The sequence below is a fragment of the Nipponia nippon genome, unplaced genomic scaffold (genome assembly GCF_047370975.1).
Source record: "Nipponia nippon isolate SJK-2023a ecotype South Korea unplaced genomic scaffold, ASM4737097v1 scaffold_3, whole genome shotgun sequence".
Classification (NCBI taxonomy): domain Eukaryota; kingdom Metazoa; phylum Chordata; class Aves; order Pelecaniformes; family Threskiornithidae; genus Nipponia; species Nipponia nippon.
Genome location: NW_028262347.1, coordinates 10755822 through 10782067, shown reverse-complemented (window position 1 = coordinate 10782067; position 26246 = coordinate 10755822). Strand labels below are relative to the sequence as shown.

The following is a 26246-nucleotide window of genomic DNA, read 5'->3' as shown; positions in this document are numbered from 1 at the left end:
AAAATTAAAATAATGCAGAGTACTAGAAAAATGAGATAAAATAAGATGTATCTGTGACCCTGGAAGTGCTCTGGTAATACTGTGAAGTTTCTCAGGTGCTTAAGTGTTTGCAAGACCAAGGCTTATAACATAAGGTGCATGTAAAAAGTATTTAAATAAAAATTATTGTTCTATAAAGACATATACAAGTATTCATAGACATATCTATTATTTAGAAAATAATCTAATCTGACAACAGTGTTGAACCACATAATTTTCTCTTCAGAAATCTGAAGCTACAACTTCCTATTTTACCTAAATCCAAATGACTAACTCTCCACTCTATCGCTTGGGATACAAACATGGGGAGACAGAGAAGACTAAAAGAAACAGAGGTGTCAGAAAATTAGCAGATCAAAGCACAGCCATACAAGAAAAACACTGCACAATACAAAATGTTTATGTACTTGTGTTTGGGCTACTTGTACAAAATTTGGACATATTTACAATTCAATATGCAAGCAGGGACTTAAACTCCTAAAATCCAGATATGTTAAGAAGTATATGCCTCGCTGAAATATTTACTTTGCCACCCATCCACTCACAAATCAGAAAAATTTTCAAGCACATAAAACAGATGCCAGTTCACAGAATTTGTCCTGAAGCATTTTTTTTCTTTTTAAATAGAACTATTATAGAGCTTCCTCCCAGCACCATCCCAACTCACATTGCCCAGCAATAGAAAGAAAATCTCTCATTACGTAGAGATTTTTCCCAATTCTCTAACAATAACATTTTGCTGTGTTTTCATATAGGAGAAAAGAGAACTAAGAATGTAGGAACCAAAATCAAGATCATGTCTTCATATGTGACATACTATTCTACTCGTTGCTATAATCAGCTGCAGCTGGAGGAAATAATATTATATTCCATGCTATTGCTAAAGGATGTAGTAAAATATTCTATACAGTGCTATCACCATGCTTTTGCTGAAAATACAGTGTTCTTTTCAGAGCCACAACAGAGTTATAAATATAAAATTTTCAGTTTTCACTTTGAGAGATCCAGTTAACTGTGATCTTGCTTTTCTAGATGTGACATTTCTTCTCGGGCATTCATGAGCAAAATAAATCATCACTCATTACATTTAACTGCACTCCTTAACTTAAATAAATAAATAAATAAATAAATGCACAATCCTGTTTAAGAGTTTTACCGGAAGTCTACAAAATCATATATAGTGTATACATTGAAAAATACATTTTACACTGTTAACATTACCATGGATTTACTATTATTTCTGATTAATATTTAGAGTTTTCATTACATACCTAGCAATGGCAATATAAAAGGACAAAGCTAAGTGGTAGCCATTTCTGTGCTCGTAATTCTCGCAACATGTGATTTTCTCACAATCTTATATCTGATGTTTTTGCAAATTAAAAATTTCCACATGAAATGCTTGTTAAGGACAAAGTATTTCCAGCCCTCCATAACTCCATTTACCCTTCCCCATTCTTGTAAATTTATTGGCCATAATACTGGGAAGTTTACAACCTTAATGTGGAACCCACTGAAGTGAGTAGGTGTGTTTCCACTGGTGTCAGCGAACACTGATTAACTCGTTATTCATCCAGAGGAAAATTCAGAAAAGCTCAATGATAATCTAATTCCTTCAAATATTTGGCATTTTTGCATGTTAAAAGAATAATTTTATACTCTATTTAGCAACTAGGTAGGTCTACCTGCAGTTCTGTTTCTTGCTATTTAGATAAGCACTCTAGGTTTATCTGAAGAGGTACTGCTTACTAAGTGAAATCATTTCAACTATTCTATTAGTGGTGGTCTGATACACTTCCAGCATTCATGTTTGCAAGTGTTCAAAAAGCTGGAAGGCTTCATTCCACAATGCTAAGAGTGACAAGGGAAAAAAAAAAGAAAATGATCAATAGTACTATTAAAACTCAGGTCAGGAAACAGGGTACCATGCCCAAACCTTACAGTGTGAAGATGGAAGAAAAAAAAAAAAAAAACCACTAAAACTGTTTTTAGAAACTGAACTTGGACATTAACAAGAAGTAACTGTGGATCCCTATTGGAACAGAGTTCTCCTCCAGCTTTCATTTTTATCAAAATAATGTGCTCCGTAAATTTCCACCTGATCAGATGTCAGGACCTGAAATAAGATTAAAACCCATGAATTTAGGACCAAAATCCCAGGTGATTCTGCAAGGCTGCTGGTGTATTCTGAAGACCAGACTTGTCTTGCCTTTATACATAACAATGTTTCTAAGCAATGGAGGCAGAGCGTAGTTAACTAGTGGAAAAAAAAGACTTGAAAAGACAAGTTTCTTGAGAAATGTTACCCCTGTCAAAAGCCAGGACTTGCTCCATTTAGTTTTAGGTAGCTGGAAGTTGAAGCCTTCTTTTCTAGAATTATTTTACAACCAGCTACAGACTGTCATTGAACAATTTGAATTAATCTAGAGAATCAGAAAGTCTCAAAAAAAACTCTGTCTTTATTTGACAAAAAATTTCTTATTTTTAAACCTTTTGAATCATGAAAAACCCACCATTGTTTTAAAATCTTCAATCCAGACTCAACAAGCAACATCATTTAGTCCTCCCTCCCTCACCTAATTCCTTTCTTTGTGCTGCTATGTTTCTCCTCACTTTGGCCTTGATTCATAGAGCTCATCTTTATTCATTTACACGACTATTACAGCCAAATCAAAGCTTACTTTGGAGTCAAGAGGAGACTTAACAAAAAGACTATCGGTCTAGTTCTTGAATGCCGTAACTATAAAAACCTATTTAAAAAGGCACGTCTTTTTCCCATTCATCAGTATAAATAGTTTTAGAGAAAAGTACAATAACTACACAACTCCAGGATAGTTAGATCTTTTCATATCTACAGACAGGATATGTATAAACTTACGCATACCCCTGGCGGCTAATGTTTTGTTTGGTTTTTTTTTTTAAGTCAACAAAGTGATGGCATTAACAAAAATACATACTTCTTCTGGAAAATACACCATAAACATACTTTAGAAGTGTGACACTCAGTAAGACTTCTTAGCATTTCCTCTCAAAATGCAGCAAGTTTTTTTCTGTTAATGTCTATTGTGAACAACTTAATGAACTGAAAAAAAAAAATAAAAAAAAAAACAGCTGCATTAGATGGTTCATATATTGAGTTTGGTCATCTAATCCTTTCAGATGATGTGGAACAATTCCTCAACAAGTGGACACTGACACAGTTACAGAGTCATTCAATGAAGCTAGAACAACTGGAACTTGCTTACAAATTGACTGTGCGTGTTTCAGCCAAACTTCCTAACCATGAGTTTTCTGAAGACAGGTAATTGAAATAGGATAGAGGGATTTCCACAGGGGCTAAGCATCCCAAACTCTGACTGGAACCTAGAGAATAAAATGTTCAAAGAAAAAAAAAAAAAACCCAAACACAAAAAAAGTTACATTTGATTTAGGCATTTCACTTTAGGTGCTCTAGATCTAAATGTTTATATTAAAATGCATAATAAATATTAATTGCATTTATTTAGCTATTACATTTTTGCAGACTTAAAAGCTCAAAGTCCTAGAAGCTACAGCATGTATTTTATGGTGGTAAAGGTGCAACTATGTTTCCTAGTACATACATTACTTACTATTAAAAAGTCTGTAGTTACAAAAATTGTTACTTCAGAATATCATGAGTCATAAGGAATCTGTACACTTCAAAACTTGGATTACTTTGGGAGGGGAATGAAAGCATTTAGAATAGGAACTCATTACTGGTCTCTCAGGTGAGACTAGCAGCTAAAGCTGCAATGGAAATTACAGAGGAAAAATCCAGTTCACAACATGAATAAAACTAACAGATCATGCAATAGGGACACTGTCATAATGCACGGCTATATAAACTGGAAGCCAGAATTCCTCTTTTGATCACTATTTCAGACACTTAACATTTGGACTGGCATAACCACATGAGAAAAAAAAAGCTGTTGGGAACAACAGTTGTAGAGCATCAGTTAAGAGGTATTTTCCGCATCTGATTTCTTTGGCTACACAAACCAAAATAAAAAAGCTTGAAGCTAAGGTATCTGAGTCTCAGCAGGCTAGTTCTTTACTTAAGTTGCAGTCTGGAAGAGGTTGATCCTTAGTCCTTAGAAGAGTCTTACTCCAAGGGTTTGGATCAGGTTCTTAATAACTATTCCCATCATTCTTTGTACATCTCAATAGCAAGAGAGGTGCACAAGAGGAGCAAGTAAAGCCACAAAACAAGAGCAGAGACAAGTAGTAACCTCATTACAATGTGACAGGCACAAAGATGCTATGATGGGAACTGCTACAACCCCACAAAAGAACCTAGTGGATAGGTTATTGCACTGAACGCTAAAATGTGAACTTTGACTAAAAGTTAAAACCCTGTAATTCACAAATATCGAGTGCCTTTACTTTAAATGGAGAGTGAAAGCATGGTATGTTAACAAGATCAAAGTAGCTTCTGATATCATACATATGTTTGTAGGAAAGCAGCCATTTATAAATGCAGAAATATCCACACCGCAATGAGTTTAGCCTATTCTAAAATATTCCAAGGGCAGTTATCTTACTTTTTTACTGGAACACTAGCATGAAACAATAAACTTTTAAAGTCTTTGTGTCTTTGCTCATAGGCTGTTATACAAAAGGGATTCTGAGCTTAGTTTCACCAAACTAACCAATACGATTTTTTTTTCCATTAACATCTACAGAAGCTGGGTAGAGCCCTGAAGTGAATGGAAAAGTATATTTTACATACAGTGTTAATACCCGTTTAATAAATATGCAAGACATAAAATAGGAAGATTTGATTTCCAGTTTTAAAAAATGGAGACCATCATCTCAGGTATAATCCCAATGACTTCAGTAGTTTGCCCAAGGATTAATGTGGTCCCACCCTCCTTGCTCCTCTTCTAGAATTCACTTATATAAACCTGACATTATATAAACTCAGTATGCATTTCTCTGGGGTGAGGTCAATACACAAGAACCGTGTTGAACGGTCAGTCGAGGAGCATCCTCCTTCGTGACAAACAACACACCCAGCCCCGGAGACGGAGAGCGACAGAGGCCGGCCCTGGCTGACGGGCGGGGGACGCCGGCGAGTTCAGGACCGCGGACAGCGGCAGGGGCCCGGCGGCGATCGGCGGGCAGCGGCCGGGGAAGGCCGGCACCGGCAGCGGCACCGGCAGCGGCACCGGCAGCGGCACCGGCAGCGGCACCGGCAGCGGCACCGGCAGCGGCACCGGCACCGCGGAGGAGAGGGGCGGGGCGGCCCCGGGGCGGGGGAAGGGGCTTGTTGCACGTCGGGCAGTGAATTCACCAAGGGGTAGGGAAAGAAGGGGGAAGGAAATCGCCCCAGCCTTCCCAGATGCAGGTAAAGCCATCACTACCCAGGATACGGAATCCCGTGGCAATCAATTTAATTATTTCGCCTCTCTTTCCCCTTTCAACAAAATAGAAAAGGAAAAAAAAAAAAAAAAAAAAGAAAAAAACCACACACATCGAGAAGAGAAATAAGGGAAGAAAAATAGACTGAAACAGACCTCCTCAATCCATGACTATTTAATGAAGCCAAATGATAGTTGTAGAGGTTAGGAACTGGCACAGTAATGACTAGCAAATACATCATACCCAAAAGCTCTGAAAGATTGAACAAGAGTCTCTTTCTCCAGAAAGGGAAGCTTACAGAGCCCATCAGCCCTGGGGAGAGGTTCCCTGCTCACTATCTGAGCTGTGGGGCACTCCAGCGCCGTAAAGCACACACACACACACACACACACACAGAAAACCGAAACGTTGCCTGCAAACCTCTCCCCTCCCTAGACACAGAAGCTACCCGTGCTCCGGATCGGTGCGAAGGGAGGGAAGGGGAGGGCGCAGCCCACTGGAAGCGAGGACCGTCGTTATTATTAGAAACCACCGGAGTAGGAAAAGCTGGAGAGTGCAGGCTCCATCCCAGTGTCCGCACTCGTGCAGCCGCCCCCTTCCCTCCCTCAGCCAGCAAAACGCACCGCCTGCTCCCGATGCAGCGGGCCCGGATCGTGCTGCCGCTCGCCCCCCGCCCCACCGCGAGGAGACGGAGAAGGGGGGAAGGGAGGAGTGGGAAAAGGGAGATTTTCCGTGCGTGCCTTTGCATGGGAGGCGGCTCCGCGCCGGCGAGGTTCCCTCTGGGCAGCCCCTGCGCCCTTGACATGACAGCGGCGATCTGCCTCCTCTCCTCCTCGCTCAGCTGGCTCAGGTCCGCCTCCACCCCGGCCGGCACCAGGCGCTGCAAGGGGGCCGCGGGGCCGCCGCCATCCCCGGCTGCCGCCGCCCCTTCGGGGAAGGCGCCCAGCCCTTCGCCTCCTTCCAGGCTCGCCTCGTTGCCCATGGCCGCCGCGGCTCCCCGCTCGCCTCTCTCCCCTCGGGCGCGGAACGGGCCGGGGGTGGGCGGCTCGCCGGCGCGCAGCCCCGCTCCCCAGCGGGCGGAGCGGCGGGCGCTCAGGGCTCCGCGGCCGCCACCGCGGCCCCGTGCGGCGGCGGCGGCGGCACCGGCAGCGCCGAGGCCGGGCTCGCTGGCTGCCGCCGCGGCTGCCGGGGAAGTGCGGCGCCGCCACCCGCCCGCCGCGCCGCGCTCCGCCGCCCCGCGCAGCGCATGCTCCGGGCGGGCGGGCGGCTCCCCCGCACACCACCGCCCCGCGCCCCGCCCCGCGCCCCGGCCGTTAAAGGCACCGCGCGCACCCCCAGCCCCCCCGGCGCTCGGTCGGCCGCCGCCCGCACCGCACCGCACCGCACCGCACCATACCATACTACACCGCACCGCACCGCGCCTCCGCGGTGCTGCCTCCCTTCTCCTTCCCTCTGCACATAAGGATGCGCTCGCAAGCAGCCAAAGCTTGACCGAGCCTGGCGCGCCCGAAGCACGAGTAAGGGGGGCTGGAAGGCTCATCTGGAGGACGTCCACCCAAGCAGCCCCCTCAGAGCGGAGCCAGCGAGGTCAGCCCAGTTTTGAACGTCTCTACGGATGGAGAATTCACAGCCTCTCTGGGCCCCTATCCCAGTATCTGACCACCCTGGTGGTGACTGGCTCCAGTGTCGTTCCAGGATGGGTGAGCCCCAGCCTGGACACAGTACTCCTAATGCAGCCTCACAACTGCGGAATATATTGAGAAGAATCCCCTCCTTTAACCTGCTGGCCCCGCTTGAGGTAGCACAGCCCAGTCTGCCGTTGGCATTCTTCATCACAAGGGCATACTGCTGAAACATGTTCACCTGCTCATCCACCAGCACTTTTTCTGCAAAGCTGCTTTTGGGCCAGCCTGTCCTGGTGCATGGAGTTACTCCCTCCCAGATACAGAACTCTGCACTTGCCTTTGTTCAACTTCATGCTTGCCCTGCAAGCAGCAGCCCTGCCTCTCAGTGTATCAGCTGGCATCATTCACAGACTTGCTGAGGGTGTATTCCATGCCTTTGCCCACATCGTTAACAGAGACATTGAATATTATCAGTCAGAAAGGTGCAACTAGTAACGTGCCACCAGTTGGACTTGAAACAGCTAACCACAACCCATCTGAGCCTGACAGTTCAGTCTATTTTTCACCCACTGTACAGGTCTCACTAATTTGGCTACAAGGATATTACAGTTGATTGTGCTGAAAGCCTGATGGAGTGTGATTTGCCCTGGGTAAATACATGCTGTCTGTTTCCAATAACCTTCCCGTCCTTCGTCTACTTGGACATGGCTTCCGGGAGGATTTGCTCCATAACCTTCCCCAGAAGGGCACTAGCCACATTACCCTAGCTGCCTTGTAGTTCTCTTGTGGATCCCGTTTCTTGAAGACGGGTGCAGTGCTTGCCTTTCGCTGGCCATTAGGGAACTTTCCTAATGACTTTTTGAAGATGACAGAGTGACTTTGCAATAGCATCAACCAGCGCCCTCAGCACCCTTTGATCCACCCCATCTAGTCCCATGAGCTGCTGCATACCCAGCTGCTGTGAGCGCTCTCTAAGTCTGCCTTACTCTGCTACAGGTCATGCTTCACTCCCACATACTCTAATGCTCAGCTCAGGGACCTGAGAGACGAGAGGACAAACCTTACCCATGAAAGCTATGCCAAAGAGCCACTAAGTACCCTGGCCTTTCTCCGTCCTTTGCCATTAGTTTTCCTGCCTCATTGATTGGGGGCCAAATTTTTCCCAAATCCTTCCTAGAGATCTTACTAATCTGTGGCTGTATTTTGGATATTCCAATGCGTTTGTTAAACAGCTAGATCTTCACAAATATCAGTTGGTTTAGCTACAGGGATGTGACAGCATTTGACGCTCTTGCTTGTCTCCCTCTGTAGCACCATTACTATTTTTCTCCAGACGCAGCTGTATGCAGCTCAGCCCCCAAAATGACCAACATAAGGATGCCACCCAAATATTTATACTATTCTTGTATTGTAACAATCAGAGACCATTTTTTCCAGTACTAGTTCACAATAAATGATGAAACTAGTAGCAGTTGGGGGCTTCCTACTTTTCTCTCAAGTGGCTTTAAGTTACACATCAAAAGAACATCTCAGCAGAGAACATGATAAAGCACAGAGGGAAAATCCTCTAAAGGGAGTAGCATGACACAAGCGTAAGTGGATGTCTGTTCACACCACATTCTAAGTAAAGACGTCGGAGGGGCCTGTGGAAGAGGTGACACACAACATGGTCACAGCTAAACAAAGGTGGATTCACTTGCCATGTGAAGGACAGATACAAATTTCAGTTAAGGGTTTTAGAGGGAGGCAAATACACATCCCTATTCATTTAGCACAAGTGAACATCATGTACTTAGGCATGAATAGATGTGCAAAGTGCTGCTGCATGGAAGAAGGCAAATGCACAAGAAAGATGGGGAAAGAGGGATTTAATCAGTGAAAGCATTTGATTTTCTGATACGTACTAACGTAAGCATTCATATGCACATACATATACAGACACACTTAAACATTCTGAGGAGGGTGGAATTCCTGTCCTTTAGCTGGGTAGTCTGGAAGTTTATTAAGTTCCCAAATGCAATTTTTCTAAACAAACAAACCCCCTATGTTCCTTTATTCAAAGCCAAAATAAGTAACTACAGCCTTTGACTCAGACCTAGGAGTCATCTTGTGTTTAAAAACAGATGGCATATGTCAGAGGTAGATGCAGACAAAACAAGTGAGATCAAAACACATTAAATTCACTCAACAAAACAATTAAAACTGGGGAAATAGCAGTTTTGCTAGTGCTTACTGATCAAAACTATATACACTGTTCCTATTTCCCTGTTAGTATGTCCTGAGATAGAGGATAGGAGGAGAGAGACATATAATGCCTAAGGAAGTAAGCTGAGCCCGAATGGAGGCGCTGGATGAGATACAACCTTCAGTGGGAAGTTCACTGTTGGCTTCACTGGAGTCAAGGATGTCACCTTAAAATGATTATGACTTCAAATATCTTAGGGATTTTTGTGGAAACTGGCTCTTTTCAGTTCTGTGACATTTACCTTTTCTTATGAAACAGTATGAAATCGATAGTTATCTGTCCCAGAAGTCCCACTGCAGGCCTGTTTTCCCTACATCCCATAATTTCCACATCTTTCCCCCTATACATTTCACAGTCTGTCCAAAAGTGACACCAACTCTCTCATTTTGGTCTTATCGATAAAACTCACGAGCTAATGAGGCATAACATTCTGCTGTAGCAAGGAAAGAAGAGTTACCAAATGAATCAGCCTTGTTCTCAAAAGATATAATGTCTAACTTGCAAGAAACAGCTTGGTGGTGTCAGGCTAAATACCCTTATTTAAAAAATGTATTTTCTTAATCACTAGCACTGAAAAATATGATTAAAACCCTTCAGAGATAAAACAGCCTCTTAAAAAGTGCATGCAGATTAGAACTCTGCATGTAAATTTAGGGGCGGAGATATAGAAGCAAGTTGCCTTCCCTTAGATACTAGGTAATACAAAAACGATAATCATGAACAGGCAAATCCAACTACCTTTTGAGGGCTCGCTTACAGTTTTTGTAGAATTTTCATTTTATCTGTTTGAATCCAAAATATATCAGCACAAGCCACAAACATTTATGTATTTTACAACATTAAGTCCATGCATGGTATTATTATCCCTGCAAAACACAGGCATGGTATATTTTAAGTGATGTAACTTCATTCAGACGAATGACTGCACTGTCAGTAAAGCAGTACTTACATCTGGGCCTGACCAGTTTGGTATGCAAACCAGATGCAACAGACCTCCAAAGGAGCCAGGCCAAGTTAGAGCTGAGTAGGCAGAAGCAGCAAGGACGCTAGTTCATCTTTTGCCAGTGCTGAATCTGATCTGGGGGAAGTGAATCTCAGTTAAGTGTGCATCTTCAGCACTGAAATGAGTGCTTGAAGTTAATTTACTGATTAACAACACTGAAGACATCCAATCTTCTCATCAGTAGGCTACTTAGTGTAGATGTATTCTTTACATTTTAAAGGGGAGAAAAAGCCATTTAGTGTATAGAATTTGGAGAAGTAATGCTAAGATCATCAGAAGAAAGGAATAAGAGGTCAGTAACACCTTGGCATGAGCTGGCAAAATGGGAGGGGAAGGAAAACTCTTTTATCTTAATAATACGCCTGGCATTATGCCCAGATAAAAGTGAAGGAGGAAGAAGGTGCGTTAATCATTAACGATTAACAGAAGCTGTACTGATCAGTACCACAAAGGAAGGTAAAGAGGAGCTAGAATTTGCATAAACATATTTATAACACTATACACATTAATTATTTCATATTCTAATTTGTGCAAATACCTAGCTAAATGTTACGGTGCCCCTATCACATTTACTGACTCCATTTCAGAGATACAGAGACTGTGGAGGGTACTTTGAGTTTAAAAGACATGGCTAAGATGCATCCAGCAGTTCAGTCCATCTGCTATACAGAATGAGCAATGCCTCTTAATGATAGCTCTTTTCAGACAGTTAACACAATACATTTGATAAACAGGTTTCAATATATAAAAATAGAATACCGTAGTGCAGTCAGTTGCACAACTATGTTTGCCGTCTTCTCCTATTCACCATCACAGAATGTAAGCGAGCACACCGCACCAGAGGTTAAATGTTGGGCAGGACACACCAAATTCATGTTGAATCAATATACTGAATGGAATTCATCCAATACAAAAAAAAAAAACTGATTAAGTTTTGTAAAGGATGAAATAAGAAAGTAGGAATCTGTTTTCTCGAAAAATGTTGTGCAACACCTAGGAAGTAGTAATTTCAAATATGACAGAAGCTATGTCTATATAAGCGCATAAGCCAAAAGCACATGATGCTTTAAACTACACATTCATATGTGCACCTGTATGTGCCACTGGTGCACTAGTGTACTAGGCAGCTCACTGGTGCAGGTTATATGACATACCTATTAAGAAGTGGAAATAAATGCATACACACTCTGCACTAAATGGCTGTATGCTCTAAAACAAGAACACATGAGAGCAAGGCTTCCTCTCTCAAAAGTACTAATTCTGCATCAAAACTACTCTTACCTACATATCAAGCAAAGCTTGGCTGAGAACTGCACAACAAATGTTCTTCAAGATCTTAATGAATCTCCAGTCTCACCTGACTTACTAGTCACGAAAACAACCAGTAAAGGATGATAACAAGGTACCTTGCAAAGCATTGTGTATTGCTGTTCTATTCAAATACATAGCACTCTTCTCTCTCTACACAGAATTTTGTATTCCATCACTTTGTACATGCGGGCTGAGGAACCATCGGAATAGTGAGTTCCAAAGATCCTGCAAAAAACACCTACTTAAGGGCAAAAAAAAACCCCAAACCAGAATATAGCATAAAAACACCCAGGTAAGGAAAAACACCCTGGGCGGAATTATTTGCAGTATTCCAGAGTTCCTGAATGTCTGTTTTTTTGGGATACCATGCACTCTGACACAATACCATTAATGTTATAGTATCCTATTTATTATTAAACAAATCACTTTTGAACAGCCACTGCAGATATTTTAGCCTCATTATCATCAGTCCAATCAAAACAGGATTAGTAGGTGCACTTTATCCCAGTGAATAGCCAGTGCATAGACACCTAAGTTATCCTAGCAATCTCACAACCAGATTTGCTTGCTTAAACAAAACAAGAAGGTCTGCCAACTGCCTACAGCACAGCAATGCTGATATGCTTACAATATGGAGTCCCACAGTATACATTAGTCACAATGTTAAAAATCTTATGTTTATTTGCAATCAGTGCTTCTAATACACAAATAGTGATTTGCATCTTAAACTGAAAAATGGGACAAAAAAGGCCTTAATCTCTAAGCCTGTATCCTATACCACCTGCAACAACAGCAATACGTGGTTTTGTCCTGTTTTTCTCCAGTTGCTTTCCCTAAGTTGAGTTTATCCACCTGCAGCAGTTGAGTACAACTAGCAGTGTTACAGACATCATCACAAAGAGCTCAATTTTTATTTGGTCATATGGTGAAACAGGCATAGCTGGGATTCTTACAGTTCAAGAGTGTGCTGGTTCTGGCTGGGGTAGAGTTAATTTTCTTCATAGTAGCTAGTACGGGGCTATGTTTTGGATTTGTGCTGAAAACAGTGTTGCTAATGCAGGGATGCTTTCATTATTCCTGAGCAGTGCTTACACAGAGCCAGGACCTTTTCTGCTTCTCACCTTACCCCACCAGCGAGTAGGATGGGGGTGCACAAGAAGCTGGGAGGGGACACAGCTGGGACAGCTGACCCCAGCTGACCAAAGGGATATTCCATGCCATATGATGCCATGCTCAGCATAGAAAGCTGGGGAAAGAAGAAGGAAGAGGGGGACGTTCAGAGTGATGGCGTTTGTTCCCCCAAGTAACCATTACGCGTGATGGAGCCCTGCTTTCCTGGAGATGGCTGAACACCTGCCTGCTGGTGGGAAGTTGTGAATTTGGTTTGCTTTGCTTGCGTGCGTGGCTTTTGCTTTACCTATTAAACTGTCTTTATCTCAACTCATGAGTTTTCTCACTTTTACTCTTCTGATTCTCTCCCCCATCCCACCGGGGGCGGAGTGAGTGAGCGGCTGTGTGGTGCTCAGATGTCAGCTGGGGTTAAATCACGACAAAGAGCAAAAGTAATCAATTAGGAAGAACCTAGGGAAAGATTTGAACCATCACTAGCATCAAATTATGATAGATCACATTAGAATAAAGTAACTGTTCCATTTATTCAATTGTGTTTGTATCAGTAAGTGTAACAGTAAGATTCTCAGGATCTGTCTCTTAGGACTGTTATTGGTAAGATAAGAGTGTTGGAAGTTTTAATTTAATTTAAATCATTTATCTCTCTCATGCCCAGAACACAGTAGGTACTTAAACTAAAAACTGCATAGCCTAAACAGAGGAAAGTCTCGTTAGTGAAGCACATATTTAGCTTACATGTTCAGGCCCTGCCTGTGCCACAGAACACAGGCTTTCACTTTAAACACAATCTTTTTTTTTTCTTCTAAATTAGTAATCCATTGGGGGAAGAGGGGAGTGGATGTTAAGATTCATTAGGACTATCAAAAATAGTTCACTTGATTTACATGGAACTCTGTATAGAAAGCTTACTTAAAATAGGATTCTCAAGATGAAACCTGCCTTACTGTAAGTAACATATATAACTAAGTATTGGCCAAGGCCACCATTTCCAAGGATAAGAGATTAAAGTTAAGCACCTGAGTCTTTCTTTAGGAGCTCACATGTAGAATGATAAACAGGGATGCAGAGCACACAGTTCCAATGGGTATTGCCTGTTGCTTTCCCTGTATTGAGTGACGCATTGTAGACCATGTTAAATACACATTAACTAGGTTTTCTGGCATGAGCTACCAACTGGCTCTGTGATAGAATTAAAGAGAAAAAAAGAAAAGGTTTATCTTTGATCTATAAAGTCCTCCTTGGAATGGATTCTGGATACTGCTCATTTCATGCAAAATGAACAGCTTTTCTTCCAGAAAGTGTATCTATTCAGGACTAAGAAATTTTACCTTTCTTTTCAGGTATGTACTTAGAGCCTTTATACTCTTGACACTAGAAATAGCTCCTAGCTTGTAAAGGAATATACAAAAGCAGAGCTTCATCCCAAATGCCTTGATTTTCATTTTAGTCCAAAACCAATCTTAGAATGGGTGGGAAGGAACCTCTGGAGGTCACCTGGTCCAACCCCTCTCTCAAAACAAGTCCAATGTAGATTAGGTTGCTCAGAGCCATTTGCAGTCAAATTGAGTATTTCCAAGAATGGAGATTTCAGTCTCTCTGGGCAACCCTGTATCTAATCAGAATTTCTTTTGTTGCAACTTGCCTCAATTACCGCTCATCCTTTCACTATGCACCTCGGGGATGAGTAAGGCTTTATTTTCTCTGTCTCCTCCCATTAGGAACTTGAAGATGGCAACAGGATTCACCTTGAGCCTTCTCTTCATAAGGCTGAACAAACCCCTCTCTCTCAGCCTCTGCTCATAGGTCAGGTGCTCCGGTCTCCTGACAGTCTGGACAACTCTCCACTGGACATGTTCCAGTTTGTCAATCTCTTTCTTATGCTGAGGAACCAAAACCTGGCCACAGCACTCCAGATGCAATATAACAAATGCTGAGTAGAAAGGAATAATCAGTTCCCTCAGTCTCTTGGCTACGATCCTTTTGATACAGCCCAATATACTATTAACCATCTGAAATGCACAAATCCTTCCTGAATTTCATGAGACTCATGTCGCCCTATTCCTCCAGCCTGACTAGGTCTCCTTGAATGACAGCCCTGCCATAGAGCACATTGACTTCAACCGCCAGTTGGGTATCATGCACAAATTTAATGAGGGTCCCTTCCTGGACCTTAACATGTTAAACAGGGTAAGACCACAGAAGAACTTCACTTGAGCTGACCTCCAGACAGAGTACAAATCATTACCCAGTATCCTTTGAACCCGGTGATCCAGACAGTTTTTCATCAATTTAGTGTTCCACCCATCTAAACTGTAAAGTCCCAACATTGATATAAGGATTCATAGCAGACCATCTTGAAAGCCTGGCTAAAATCAAGATTGAAGACCTCTACCACTGTTCTCCCCTCATCCACAGACTTAGTTTTTTAATTATAAAAGGCAATCAGCTTGGCCAAAGCATAATTTACATGTTGTACATCTATACTGGATATTTCCATTCACCACCTTCTCCTTCATTTGCCCAGAAATGGTTTACAGGAGGACTCACTCCATGATTTTTCCAGGAACCAAGGTGAGGCTGACCTGTCCTTAGTTCGCTGTTGTCATTTTTGCCCTTTCTGAACATGGTTGTGGCGTTTTCCTTTCCCCAGTCATAAGGGAACTCCCCCAATCTCCACAACCTTTCAAGGACGTCTGAGAGTGACCTCACTAGGACATTGGCCAAATCTCTCAGTACTCACAGATGCATCCCTTCTAGTCCCATGGATCTGTATAAACTGAGATTACTCAGGAGATCACCGACTTGTTCCTCTTCCACAATTTGGCTTACCTAACACCATCCCTACATACCCAAGCAATGTTTCTAAATTCCTCCTTCATAGCCTGCCCTCACTTCCACTTCTATAAATGTTCTCTTTGTACTGGACCCCAGTCAGGTCCTTGTTTACCCAAGATGGACTCCTGATATATCTGTTCATTTTTGTGAGTACTAGGATGGATCATTCTTTTGTTTGGAGGAGACTCTCCTTAAAGAACTGTTAACTCTTATGAGCTCCTTTGTCCTTCAGTACTGCTTCCCACCAGATTATATCTCCCAGTTCTCTGAATAAGCTGAAGTCTACCTTGTTGAAATTCAGGATCTGTGTTCTTCTGCTTACCTTCCTCATTCCCCTCAGGATCTCAAGCTCTGCAATTTCATGGTCGCTACAGCCAAGCCTGTCACTGATTATCACATCCCCAACAAGCTCTTCAGAGGTCAGGAGTAGCAATGTCCAGGAGAACATCACCTCCCATGCAGCGTCTGTATTAAGAAGTTACACATTACATCCTGCGGAAATTTCTGAGATTACCTGTGTCCTGCTGTACTGCCCTTTTGTCAGGTGTCAAGGAGGTTTAAGTCCCCTACGAGAAGTAGAGTCTGTAATATACAGACCTTCATCAGTTGTTTAAGGAAGCCTGTCCATTTCTTCACCCAGATTCAGACGGTCTGTAACAAACTCCCACTACAACGTCATGCTTACTGGTTTCTCTTCTGATCCTGACCCACAAGCTCTCAACTACACCGTTGCCCGTACCATGGAAGAGCTTCACACATTCAAGCAGCTCCTTTACATCGGCAGCAATTCCCTTTCGCTTCACCTCTACCTGACTTTCTTAAAGACTTTCTTTCCATCCATCTCAGCACACCAGGCATATGAGTGACCCCACTGAATCTCAGACGTTCCCATGATCTCATGAAATCCACACCTACACCTACCCAAGCCTTTCCTCTTCACCAGCAGGACTGGGAATAAAACCTGGACTCCCATGCTGTTCACCCTTGCCTCCAGAGCCCTCTAGTCACTCTTGCTAGCCTCAGGGTCTTCCTTGGCAGTGTCACTGGTGTCCATGTGGATGAGCATGCAGCGGAGTGCATAAAGAGCACAATACCTTTCTCTAATTTACCATAGTTCTAATAGCACACAGGACATCATACTACTGCATAGTATCCAGTACTTTAAAATATAAAATACCAGTGGTTATACAATACTTATCACTGCTATCTGCAGCTTTCATTAGAATCTTACAACTTGTGCAGCAATACATTTGCACATGGTAGAATCTCCATTTCAGAAGAACTTGTCATATTAAATATCTAGTGACTTCACAAAAGAAAACATTTTTATAATTTGTTGACTATGTGCCCAGTGAGTTTTATTATAATGAAATAAACTACTATGAAATTCAGTATATTCCACAAACTCATGTTTACTACAGTCAGTACACTTTTCTAACTCTCTTACAGTACTACTTTCTTTAGATAATTAAGCATGTCGCAGCGGCTTGTATCATCAGGCAGTGTAACAGTCCCTTTTTCCTCACCATGTTGCTAAACTTAAAAGATGACTCATGGCTTAGGAAACCAAGATCTTCTGCTGTTAAAGAGACTTTGTTATACCTTGGGAAAACCTGTAGGTAGCCACTAGAAGTTAATGACTGCATACCTTTGTGCAGAAGGCTTACTTATCTGTTATATGGGGACAGTGACACTTCTTACACTAACAGCAGTGGTAATTAAAGGCTTTAAGGTTTTAAAACCTCAAATACTCTAGCGGTGAGGTCCATAAAGGTATCTCACAATTTTCTGTGATTCACAATTCACAAATTCACAAATTAATTCTACACTGCCTAATAGACACACATGTATTAATTTAGATAAGAAAACTGTATAAATCTGCTGGCGCAAAGAAGTCACTGGCTGTTTATTCTTAGCTCCTCAGCTAGTCAAAACTGCTAACTCATAAATATTTTCACTAAGTCCTAGTGAGTTAGTGTAGACATGCCTTCATTCTGGAATGCAAACACTTGCTTTCCACTGTTATACATAGTACTATATCATATATTCCAATGCATAAACTGATTGAATTACAAACTAAAATTAATCTGATTAAGAGAAAGATGTAGTTGGTTTCTTTCTTAATGAAGCGTTTTTTTTTCTGACTTTCTCTAGTGTAATGGTAAGTGTCTGCTTCTGACCTTTAAAGACAGTTAACATTTTTCAAGTAGATCTTTTCCATTCCTAGGGTTTTTTTAAGGACACCTGAAATGCAAGGACATCTGGTTTGTAAGGATTTTTAGTTAAAACTATTCAGCATAAAAGACAATGACAAGAAGTAGAAGTCATAAGCTGAACATGCCGATACAAACACTCTCATGAGCAGTAGGCAATGGAGATATTAAGGGAACCCAGAACTCTAAGGTCACTGATAGATAGGCAACTGAAGGAACCACTCAAACATAATCTTGAAGAGGTTCAACCAGAATTTTGTCATTTATAAGAATGAAGACAAGGTTATCATGAGTGTGATGAGAAAAAGCAAACAGTATGGAGTATTTGAGGTGGACTGTGGCAACACGCAAAACATTATGGGATGTTTAAGGAAAGGATCAACAGCAGAGAAAGGGAAGGATCAAGGTTGAAGGGGAACAAAAACATAGGAAAATGAAAAGGAGGGGGAATAAAAATGTGGCCAGTTGCATGTAAGCAGGCTGCCAGTCAGTAATTTTGTCTGGCCAGACCCTGTGCCTCATCACCACAGCCTGAGATATCACCTTACTGCACTGTATTCCTGACTATTTTTCTTTGTGAGTGCACTATTTTGTGTGGGAGACAATAGCTAACATCAAGATGGGCTCACTGTCAAGCAAAACAGAAGGTCCCAAGGTTGGATACTGGACTGTCTATAGGTCTGGACCAGCTATGGGAGACTTGTGTGAGAGCATATGTGCAAGGGTGTTTGTGTGATATGCTAGAAATCTTTAAACCTCATTATCTGGCAAGCAAGAACAGGATTAAACCCTTTCTTCATGTTTATATGAGCACTGGTTGTATGTATGCAGCATATATAAAGGCATTATCTTTCTGTCTGTGTTCACCTGTTGACCATGTCTGTATTAAGGGAGTAACTGAGTGTGTGTGTACTGATGACACATGCTTGGCCTCCCTACTGGGTGGACTTCAAACAGGGTACCACAGCAGCTTTAGCTCTAGTGGACTGGAAGGAAAACTCCCTTGGGTCCTGAAGTTCACTTCTCTTCACAGTTTTTGCTCTCTATAAATAAGCATTCAGATTATAGGAGTCCTTACCAGCATTTTTTCACTAAGCAATTAGATTCTAGGATAGGATTTAACTAAATTAGGATGCCTACATTTAAGTACCTACATACAGACTCTACATGTGAGCAAAGTGTTCAGACTCCCATTGTAGCTGGAGGAGAGCCAGTCCATAAAACATAAAGGGGGAGTCAGGTGAACAACAGATGGGATTCAGTTGCATAGAAATGTTACATGCTACTTATACTTCAGCTGCCAATGCAGAGACAGAGATCTTCTGTAAGATATAAAATTTCTTTTACAAATTCTCAGTCATATCTGCCAGCCCTACTGCAAGGCATATTAAATGGCGTTACATACCTACCTGTGGGCACGTGACTCAAGGGAGCAATGTATACCTCAGAAAGTTAACCAGCTTGGTATAAGCTTCCATTAACTAAATGGGAGGCCAGACAGCCAGCTTGCTTAAAATTTAGATGTCCCCATGCCTTCAGCTGAATCTCAGTTTAAATGTCTTCTTGAAAGGTAAAGTTTATAAGCCTTTCTTATAAGTGCTCTCTTCCCTTACAGTACAAGCCCCTGGCAGACACATGCAGTGCAAATAACACCTGCAGTTAAGATCAAGAACACATTCTAAGCTTCACGGAAAAGTCCTTGTAACAGCTTGAGGCAGGGAGGGAAAGGACTATGTGAGCTGTTTCAAATACTACTTCAGAAAAATGATCAAGCAACTCCTGGGCCAGGTGACAGAAGCATATTTTTACAGATTTGTTGGAATGTTTGCAGAATCACAGAATGACAGACTGGCTGAGGTTGGAAGGGACCTCTGGACCATCTTGTCCAACTCACCTGCTCAAGCAGGGCCACCTAGAGCACCAGCTCTAGGACCATGTCCAGACAGCTTTTGAATACCTCCAAGGATGGAGACTCCACTGTGTTCCAGTAGTTCAGTGGAATACCACTAAAAAAACTTCATGTTTCACAATAATATAGCACCAAAGTCACAAGCATGCCTATGATCTAATTCAGATTCAGCTACAGGGTTTCCCAAAGCACTAACAACAACAAAAAAATATTCACTTTAGAGATTAGACTATAGAACAGCAGCAAACACGCTATGAAAAAAAATATCCATCTCATTTCTTTTACCAGCTTGACTGTTACATAAGGAAGAGTATCTAGCTAAAAACATAACTAACTCATAAAGAGTTTTAAATTACTACTACAAACTAATCCAGTTTAAAATAAACCTCACCCATTTGGGCTTAACTATTTTTTCTATTGCATCCATCGATTTCAGCCTCTCAGATCAGCTCTCACGAGCTGAAACAGAATTTCCACTTTGACAGAACTCACTCATATAGCACAGAGATGCTTAGAGCTGTAGCAGATTTCATGAAATTTCTTAACAGTTCCTAAAGTCTTTTGGACTAATTCATACAAAGACGTTCTGAGGATATGAAGACAGATGAATCTACAATTTCATCTAAAACAAGCAAATATTCCCTCCCACACAGATCTTCTCTCCCCTTTCATCTTATCCCTCCTCCTCCCCTGCCCTGGAGTATCTAGAAGTCATCGTTCTACCTATCTGTAACTCCCTTAACACCCGTACTACATTTACAAAAATACAAGTAAAATAATCAGATATAACTCAGAAGCCACAGAAAGAAGAGAATCAGAGTAGCAGAGCATTCCCCCAGGTTCTGGTGGGAGAGGTGGGGTATGACCTTACGAGTTCTCAACTTTGCCCATTACCACAGCGTCTTTGACAGTCCTATGATTGTAGAGAAGACTAAAACATTTTATCATGAAAATAATGGATTTATGCAAAGATTTAGAGAAAATATGCACCTACAGGGTCTATGCTAAATAAACTGTTCTCTCCTTTCCTTCACGTTCTTCCTGTTGACCTAGAACAGTGATTTTTAAATCTAAGCTTCATCGTTGTAAAATATGATCTAGATGTTTTTTAGGCCTTCCAGTAGCATACTTTCTGAGTTTTCCTGCAGCAAAAGCATAATGGAAGAAGAGCCCTATAAATTTAATTGTCTTCCTCTGTCTTAAAAAGGTAACTCTCTCCCAGTTCCATTTACATACCAAGACTTCATAGGCAAATTCTAGTACAGCCATGTTTGCTAATAACTGTGCATCCCAGGCCTAAAAATTCACAAAATAAAATAAGATTAAGGAAATCTACAACATAGCCAAGATTTCATATTCGTTAAAGACATCTCGTTCCAGAAAAAACTCCAGAGCAGTAAATCAAAACTCTTAAGAGACCAAGTTTTAACAACTGTCAGTAGTCTCAGGTTTGAACTTACAGCTATTTCTGTATCTTCTTAGCTTTCCATGATCCTGACTCAGTGCTTCCCTAAGGACTAGCTAAATTTTAAAATCTGATTTTATTTTTTCAAATCCCTTCCCTGCTAAGTCCCTCCCTAACTCCTCAACAGAAGTTCCTGACTCACTCACTTGCCTTTGGTAAAGCTATGGATGTGCTGAATTATTCAGCTGATGATAGAAATGTTTTCTCTGCTACCATGGGGATCACACAAATACAAAAGGACTACCACCTTGCCTATTTTTTCGCATTTTTGCCCTAAACCACCTAGGGCATCAACTGAACAGTTATCTATTCTCATTCTCAAATTTCCTATAGGCACCAAGAAAAATCATAGGAAGTTTGAGCAGAAAAAAAAAAGAGGGGAAAAAAAGTGATTTGTACACAAAAAAGCAGTAACTAAAAATTAGTATCCTTGGCCAAAACATTGTAGCCATAAGCATTAAATTTCCCTTACAGGGTCAACAGGCTTGTATATAACATTAAAATAAGAGTTTCGAAGGCCAGTTCAATTCCAAACTCCTACTCTTGTCACTCAGCTTCTATTGATTTCTATTTAAGAACTCTCATTTTATATTTGCATTTAAGAAAATTTTCTGTAAATTAGTTATAAGTAGTCTAAGGCTTGGTGCCTTTAATAAATTTTGATCAAATTTGAATTTGTGGTAAAAATTTACTACTTAATTGATACAATAAATGGCAAATGAAATACTTCTTCACCAGATGTTTTCAAGATCCTCAAAATTTCTAGAGTTAGTAAATATCTTCAGCAATGAGGCTCGCAATACTTCCCAAAAGATGAAAATACCTTACTTGACGGTATTTTTAAGACCATTTTTCCTACGTACATGAAACTTCAGCAATGCAAAACAGTAGCATTTAGCAATATGACTAATTAGATAGCGCCCTTCTGTGTACACTTACAGAGAATATTACACAACAGTTAAGACTGCAATAGTAGGGTTGAAGTGGTTATTCAGCTTTTATTCCCATCCTTGTTTGTCCTCATAATTGCTCCTTCTTTCTCTTTCCCCTTTGTCAAATAAAAATTTGAAAGACAATTATTTCACTGTTCATGAACACCTCTGAGAAACATCACTCTCTCCATAGCGTGAAGTAACGTTTTAACTGTTTGCGTATAGCTAGTATTCATGATGCTCTAAAACCCCTCACAGAACGGCTGATCCCACTGACAGAGAACACAGACAGAAAAAGGTAATACACACAAGAAACAGAAATTTTAGCATAACCCTAAAAATTTACTCTACATTTTGAGAATACTAAGAAAGTAATGTAGCTGATAATATCTCCTGTTGGAACAAGCAAAAAAGCCATACAAGCGGTGTTTAATTGTAACTTAATAACTAGTATTTACCCATTTTATAAAACAATGAATTATAATGAGAGATTATGTTCTATAAGACTACAATGCCTTTTAACGTATTATATGCTGTTATGAAGAGAAGAAGTATTTGTGTTGCTTATCTGTTTTCCATCATATGATTTTTATGTACCTGTACAGACTTTTGATATTTTTCAAGGAAGAAGCAACTCCTAATAATACACTAATTTTTACCTCTTTGCTACAAGTATCTTTCTTACTGTAGCTTAAATAAAGTTGGGATCAAAAGTATTATCACTTAGGAATTCCACTAAGGAAATTTAAAACAAAAGGTGAGTTAGTTGCTATTAGTAACTATTCAGTTCCTGAGATACTTTTCCTTGTTTGGTTTTTTTTTTTTTTTTAATCATAAATGGTACTTAAATTCACAGTTCAATATGGAAAAGGTGCTCAACATGAAAAACTATAACTAATAAAAAAATTGCTTACCTTAAACTTCAACTTTCCTTGCAAGCTTGATTTTTTTGTCTTCATATCTAGTGGCTCCAAGTAGCAGTAGAATGAGAATTGCCTGTGTCCCTGTGAATGTCCAGAGCAAAGAGGTTAGTCTGTGATATATTGGTCTCTCTAATCTCTTCATATCCTCCCTGGCGCAACTGAGCATTTTGTCTAGCTCTTAATACTGAACACAGATTGCAAAATCAGTGATTCCAACTCAACGTAGCAGGAGAGTAATTTGATTCCACATACTGTTTTATAACATCACCGTCTTATATAAGGTTTAGCCTATTCAAGATATATTTTACAAAGGAAACCATTATTTACAGGGCAGGAATATGCCATAGCGTTATACCTTTGATTGTGTCCTTGACTATTTTATTATGTAATGTTTCAAACAATCCTTTTTAACTTAGAGAACTATCAGTAATATACTTAATGCAGTTACAGGCAGCATGTGAACAAAAAAGATTTAGAACACAGCTGGCCCCAATCCAAAACCCTTTTGCCACGTGCCCTACTCTCACACACACAAATCCAATTCTGGACAGCTGCCAGTGCACACTTACCTTTCCTGTCTGAGCTGTTGTCTAACGCTCTCTTATAACCATCCCTCAAGCAAGCTAAGGGAATGAGCTGGAGGGAGGAGGTAGAATTTCTCATTTATTTAGCAACATATTTGTGTGGACTGTTTTTATCAGTGTCATATATAAAAAAAAAAAGTTTTAACAACTCTACAAGTAGCAAAATATGTTTGTTTTCTTCACAGTAAATTCCCCAAATTATTTGCCAAGTTCTGCAAACTCTTAAATTCATTGAAGGGGAAAAAAGCTTTTTAATGTTCACAGTCTAATATTTTTTACCCACTTTGTTTTTTTCCCCTCAATTCTCAGTTAGCAGAATTGAAAAGAACAAACCCAAACCATAGCCAGAATGAGCTGACCTGGCATGATTGCTTCCGATAGACCAAAGCAGATTACATCACGTGAGGATTATAGATTAAGATTACTGTGCTGATTATGCGAATGCCTACAAGGACTTCAGATTTTTTTTTTTCTTTAGTGTAACTTTAGCATTTGGGTGGGCTTACTCAGTGTGTTTTCGCATGCATAGTTTGGTCTGTGCATTTGTTATGTCACGTTTCAAGTGAAATGAAATTTAGTGTGATGGTTGGTTTTTTATTTCTACCAACTGCTCTCATACAAATCCGTAATAGGTGTTACACATTCTAGCTAGGTCTTAAGAAGCTACTATAGACAGAAAAACAGATAGTGCTGGAATGACAGTCCCAAAGCTGAGATTCAAATGAGGTGGCTTCTGTTTCCACTGTGACACAAAACTGTCTGTATGACCAGCACCTAATCCTTTAGAGACAGATATCCTACTGCTGAAATACCTTTGAAGTCTGACCCTGCTTTGGATTATGCCCAGATATACCCATATATATGTACACCTACAGAAAACAAAAACTCACGCTACACACATGTGCAAGCAAATTATCCATTAATACATAAAAAGCATTTAAATATTGTGAAAATGCCTAGAAAAAGTTATAGTATTTTCCCTGATCACATAATCACATGGTTGAAGCTTATTTTAGACTACTACAACGTAAAGATACTTACTTTTGTTTTGCTTTAACTCTGATAGTGACCTTGCAATGTATTCCACAAATGCAAAATAAATAATGCTAAAACTTATGTACATTGGGCAAGGGAGATGTCCTTGCAGGCAACAGCTCTTCCAAATCACTCACACCACATTCATTAGCAATGTCACGTTTTAACACAGTTCAGCACCTGAGTAATGGCTTGAAGAAAGGTTCTGATAGTCCACAAGCCCGATAATTGATTAGTTGTCTCCATTGACTGAAGCTATCAACTTTGGATTGGAAAGCTGAAACTTCGGGTGACATGTTTGCACCTCAACAGTCTCCTGGCCAGTTTCTTAAGTTTATGTTGAAACTAGTAACTTCAAATTGGTTTTCAGGATCTGCCAATTTCCTGTCTCTGGAGTTTGTTGAAGTGTTTTTATGCATTTTCCTGGACTCAAGTCTGGATCAATACTACAGTGCAAGGGAAATGCCTGCCACCTTGACACGTTCAGATTCGTTGTGGTTAGCTATCAAGTCTGTCACACTTTGCAGAGTCAAAGCGATTTTCTTCACGTCTGCATCTTCCCTGCAATGGCTGTAACAGACCACTAAGACAAGTGGGGAAAAAAAAAACCCAAACTTTGAAATCAAGAACAGCAAAAATAAGTTTCTCTCTTCAGCTCAGAACTTTTGTTTACAAATTTCACTCTGTTTCTATAGTATATGCACAGTAGAAACGTGCCGTTCAGAAATCATGTTAAATTTGCAAATGCAATGTGTCCAGTATCTTCAAAGTCCTGAAGACTTTGTGTTAGCAAAAGTGGATCAGAATCTCCATACCTTCCGTGTAACTTGTGCCCAAGAAATTTAACTTCAAAATTAACACATCTGCCCATTAAAACATAAGAAAGCGCAAGTTGAAAAAGAAAATAGTGAATTCTCTTACTATCAAGTTTATTGTGACACTTGAGTAAATCACATTCCCAGCCGTATTATCACTGTACACTTTTCGGACTATTTCTATCAATTCTAAAAGGTCAGCTTCTCCCCCAGCACCTTACTGACCCTTATTTTCCTTAAATAATTTTTTTTAAAGGAATTGCTTGATTTCCTTTTGATGTCATACATACTTGTATTGGGTGCCCATGTGCTGGCAGCGGGGGCAACAGGGCAGCCTGTGAGGAAAGGCTGGGCTGACACAGCCGGTTCCAGCCGGCTCCAACCGACCCCGCCGCAGGGCACGGCTGAGCCCCGCAGCCGCGGTGGTGGCACCTCGGGGAAAACGTGCTTAACAAAGGGCAGAAAACACCACACAGGCAGAGGAGGAGTGAACAGAAAAAGGGAGAGACGGCAGAGGGAACACCAAGACCAGAGGAGGAAGGGAAGGAGACGCTTCAGGCACCAGAGCGGAGAGGACCAGGCCAGAGCAGATTTCCACACTGCAGCCCATGGAGGACTCAACCCTGGAGCAGGTCAATATTCCCTGAAGGAGCTGCGGCCCATGAGAAGGACCTATACTGGAGCAGGCTCCTGACAGGAACTGCAGCTGGTGCCATTTTAGCTGCTCCCACACTGGAACCAGTTGTTCCTGAGGGACAGCAGCCTGGGGAGAGGACCCATGCCGGGGCAGGGGAGAAGC

At 41.1% G+C, this 26246-nt stretch overlaps 1 protein-coding gene across 5 annotated transcripts in view; it reads right to left on the bottom strand.

Moving 5' to 3' along the window:
* The window catches only part of PCLO (piccolo presynaptic cytomatrix protein), a 386235-nt gene extending 379814 nt beyond the window's left edge, over nt 1–6421 (bottom strand). For all 5 annotated transcript variants that reach the window (XM_009462919.2, XM_087764264.1, XM_087764266.1 and 2 more), the window contains exon 1: nt 6162–6421. In XM_009462919.2, the coding sequence (XP_009461194.2) occupies nt 6162–6403 (242 nt within the window). In that variant the 5' untranslated portion in view covers nt 6404–6421. The remainder of the gene's footprint in view (nt 1–6161) is intronic.
* Nucleotides 6422–26246: the final 19825 nt, after the last annotated feature.